The sequence below is a fragment of the Triplophysa rosa genome, linkage group LG5 (genome assembly GCF_024868665.1).
Source record: "Triplophysa rosa linkage group LG5, Trosa_1v2, whole genome shotgun sequence".
Classification (NCBI taxonomy): domain Eukaryota; kingdom Metazoa; phylum Chordata; class Actinopteri; order Cypriniformes; family Nemacheilidae; genus Triplophysa; species Triplophysa rosa.
Genome location: NC_079894.1, coordinates 10,513,342 through 10,517,481, shown reverse-complemented (window position 1 = coordinate 10,517,481; position 4,140 = coordinate 10,513,342). Strand labels below are relative to the sequence as shown.

The window sequence follows — 4,140 nt, the reverse complement described above, 5'->3', positions numbered from 1 at the left end:
AATATTATATAGACCACCACAGGGCCCAGTTGCATAAACTTAGCAGTTAAGTTAAGACTGCGTCTTAACAACTAGTCTCACTGACTAGCAATTATTTAGTCTTACTTTAAATATTTCAATTAGCCTAATCTATCTTTTTATGTAACTGATTTAAAGAAGTTATGACCAGTCTTGATGAAAACAATTAGATGACTACATCTAAGACAAGTCTATGCAGTTTTTGCAACCGGCCCCTGCTGAAAAATCCGACAAATTAAAGTCCTTGAAGCTGTTTCCCAACTCTGCAATACTATCAAAGTACAGTCTCTCCCTCAGGTGGAGGTGTCCGTGCACTCCGATCAAGGACACGTGCACACACAAACACACCTCTATGCATGCTTATTTCCTAGAGGCATTTGGCATGAGAAAGGGTGGGGGGCAATCATTAATTTGTTCAGTTACTTCATGTCATGGGCTGTGGCTTGTGTTGAAGCATATAAAAACAGATAGAGCACTTGGAGTCTCTTGAGTGCACCTTCAAGGATTACAACCTAACCCGAGTTTCACCAGATTTTCACTCCGGCAGTCATGATCCTCAGCGTTGCGCTCATTTGGGCTGTAGTGGTAGGGCTCTGTTGTTGCCTCTGGCTCATCACAGGAATACGCAGAAGGTAAGTACTCAGAGTTTGGTGATATAAAGCTTCATTTAGTTGCTTGTTGTCTTGGACTTTGCCTAAGCTGAAACAACATCACTGGATGGTTGGATTCACATTTGTTGTGTTGAACTGATGTCCTTCTAAATCACAATCTGCCTACTGCCTGCTTCTCAGATTCCAGATCTGAAAATCTTTCAAAGTGACAACTTTTTTGCTTTGTATGGTTTTGAATCAATTATTATGATCCGTTTTTTTCATCTTTTACATCTTTTAATTGATTTTCATGATAGAAATTTATGATAGAATTTGCTATTAGATTATACATTTCTTAGCTATTCGATGGGTGTTTCAGACAACCAGGGGAGCCTCCACTGGAAAACGGATGGATCCCTTACCTTGGTTGTGCTCTTCAGTTTGGCGCCAACCCTTTGGAGTTCCTCCGCAGCAGACAGAAGAAATTCGGCCACATTTTTACTTGTAAGATTGCTGGGCAGTACGTCCATTTTCTTTGTGATCCCTTCTCCTACCATGCTGTCATCCGCCAAGGAAGGCATCTGGACTGGAAGAAATTTCACTTTGACGCCTCTGCAAAGGTACAGGAAAGCACAAAATAACTTTTTTATCTGTAATTAACGTACCAAATTCATTCTTTTAATAGTTTTTGATCTTGCAGGCATTTGGTCATGAAAGCATGGATCCCAGCCACGGCTACACCACAGAAAACCTGCATCAGACCTTTCTCAAAACCCTACAAGGTGATGCACTGCCGGCTCTCATTGAGACAATGATGGAAAACCTGCAGAGCACAGCGCTACAACCGGGCGTACTCAACGCTAAACCCTCAGAGTGGCAGGCCGATGGCATTTTCGCCTTTTGCTACAAGATCATGTTTGAAGCAGGCTACCTGACCCTCTTCGGCAAGGAACTGGATGGAGACAAGAGTGTCGCACGTCAGCAGGCTCAGAAAGCGCTGGTGCTCAATGCTCTGGAGAACTTCAAAGAGTTCGATAAGATCTTTCCCGCTCTGATCGCCGGGCTTCCCATTCACGTTTTCATGAGTGCCTACAGCGCCCGTGAGAACCTGGCCAAGACTTTGCTCCACGAGAACCTGAGCAAGCGTGCCAACGTGTCTGACCTCATATCCCTGCGCATGCTACTGAACGACACGCTGTCTACCTTCAACGAGCTGAGCAAAGCCAGGACTCACGTGGCCATTCTGTGGGCTTCTCAGGCTAACACTTTACCTGCCACCTTCTGGACCTTGTTCTATATGATCAGGTACCAACACATACAGCAAAAATCCTGCACAGTAGTCACACCTCAGCATTATCATCGTGCACAGAGAATAGAGCTGTGTTAATTGAGGTGGAAGAGATAAGAATTACTTCATCTAATATCTTTCTCTTTACTGGTGTCCTTGACCAGGAGTTTTACTGCACCTGCATGTGTAGGCACAAATATTATCTTTAGTAAGCGATAAGAATAAATTGTAAAACGGATCCGCTATATTGTAGAGTAATATTTTGCATTGAATTTGAAACTGCAGATTTTGCTTACAAAGCTTGTGCTTGCTTTCAGGTGCCCTGCGGCGCTGAAGGCAGCGAGCGAGGAGGTGAAGAAAATATTTGACAAATCTAACCAGAAAATCGATCCTAGAAATTCTCGACTTGTACTAACAAGGGAACAATTAGACAACATGCCCATTCTAGGTAAGAGACGATTTGAAAATATTTTAAGGTTTTCTATTTACCATATGAAGAAGTGCCATATGAACGCCGCTGCAATTTCTTGAACAACAGACAGCATCATTAAAGAGGCTATGAGACTGTCCAGTGCATCTCTGAACGTCCGAGTGGCCAAGGCTGACTTTCTCCTTCACCTGGACAATAAAGAATCTTACCACATTCGTAAAGATGATGTCATAGCTCTGTACCCCCCGCTGCTTCACTTTGACCCTGAAATCTTTGAAGATCCGTTGGTAAGTGTTTTGTTTACTTTAAATACATCTGAAATAGTTAGTAGAGAATGTGGGAGTTATACATCCAATTATTTGTCTTGTGAATGTTCATGCATGTTGTAAAAATCTTGCCTCAAACAGACATACAAGTATGACAGATTCCTTGATGAAAATGGACAGGAGAACACCTGCTTTTACAGAAACGGTCGCAAACTTCGTTACTTTTACATGCCTTTTGGATCTGGGGTCACCAAGTGTCCGGGTCGCTTCTTCGCTGTGCACGAGATCAAGCAGTTTTTGTCTTTGATTCTCTCTTATTTTGAGATTGAACTCTTGGACTCAGATGTGAAAGTACCACCACTGGACCAGTCCCGGGCCGGTCTGGGTATTCTGCAGCCTACCTATGATGTCGACATTCGATACAGACTGAAAACTCATTGAGGATCATTTATTTATTGACTAGACTGTGAATTGTAAATCATGTACATTTTATGCCCTGTCCGGCCAGACAAATGTAAATAGGCTTCAGCTGTGTTCTTTCTATTCAAGATGATTTGAAAGTGATTTTAAAAAGTTTTAAAGAAAACACACAGGACTTCTTATAGAATTTTCAGTAACATTTACTGTTTGTGAGCTTTGTGTCTAAACAAAATTTGTCCTTAGATCACTTAAATAATGCTGAAAAACAGGCTTTAAGATTTACTTGATTATATTTGTACATTTAAATGAATTTAGTTTAAAAAAAAAAAACTTCTAAAGTTGTTTGTACTTCACTTCTGAACCTTGAAATGATCAGTTGTTGCTCTATTGAAATGAAACATTTGCTTTTGTCTCATGACTGTTCATGTGATGAGTGTTAAGGAGATGTTTTGGATACTCAGAGCAATTAAATAACCTGTAAATAAAATCTCGTTAACAATTATGAGAGACTTTAAGTAATGGTCAAAAACTTTTATTTAAAACAAGTAAATTAATTAAAAATTCTTTCCTTCGATGACAGCATGCCGAATTATGAACATGAATGGGTTGAACATGTTATCTATATGATATTCTTGGCAATAAATCATCTATATTAAATTATGTTTATTACACAAGCATTAAAGGATATATAGTAATAATTGAATCACCAGTCACTAATATAAATGTATTTACACACATCCATTCTAAATCTTCTTTTCATCTATTAGATGTCTGTCTAGGGTTACAGGCTGTTTGTAAAGTTAATGTGAGCCACACATGTTCACCTTTTCACTAACTTCTATTAGCATTAGCCAAATCAAAAAAACAATCATGGCATCAGTGATGTAATATGATAAACAGAGAAAGATCAAATAGACTGTGTCAAGGTCACAGCATTTGCAACCACCCCATTCTGTTGAGAAAGCTAGTATACAAATATTAAAGTGACTCGTAGTAAACTCAAACTTGTGATACAACAGGTGTCATTAGGGTACAACGTGAAAGAGTAAACTTGTGTGCGCTGTACACATTTATCCTTGACCTCATTACATAACAGACTGCCAACGTGCACATTAAGGTATTCATTAA

At 39.8% G+C, this 4,140-nt stretch overlaps 1 protein-coding gene across 1 annotated transcript; it reads left to right on the top strand.

Annotated features, from left to right (window-relative positions):
- Positions 1-387: 387 nt before the first annotated feature.
- LOC130554717 (cytochrome P450 7A1) lies at positions 388-3,199 on the top strand. Its single transcript, XM_057334546.1, has 6 exons — positions 388-650; positions 988-1,228; positions 1,309-1,913; positions 2,214-2,344; positions 2,435-2,613; positions 2,734-3,199. Exons 1-6 carry the CDS (start codon positions 568-570, stop codon positions 3,031-3,033), a joined length of 1,539 nt encoding a protein of 512 aa, XP_057190529.1. The 5' UTR covers positions 388-567; the 3' UTR covers positions 3,034-3,199.
- Positions 3,200-4,140: the final 941 nt, after the last annotated feature.

Excerpts from the sequence above, each read along its gene's own strand:
- LOC130554717 (XM_057334546.1), top strand. The coding sequence starts at position 568 with ATGATCCTCAGCGTTGCGCTCATTTGGGCTGTAGTGGTAGGGCTCTGT. Across the intron at positions 1,914-2,213 it reads ACCTTGTTCTATATGATCAG|GTGCCCTGCGGCGCTGAAGG; the intron begins GTACCAACACAT and ends GCTTGCTTTCAG. Across the intron at positions 2,614-2,733 it reads AAATCTTTGAAGATCCGTTG|ACATACAAGTATGACAGATT; the intron begins GTAAGTGTTTTG and ends TGCCTCAAACAG.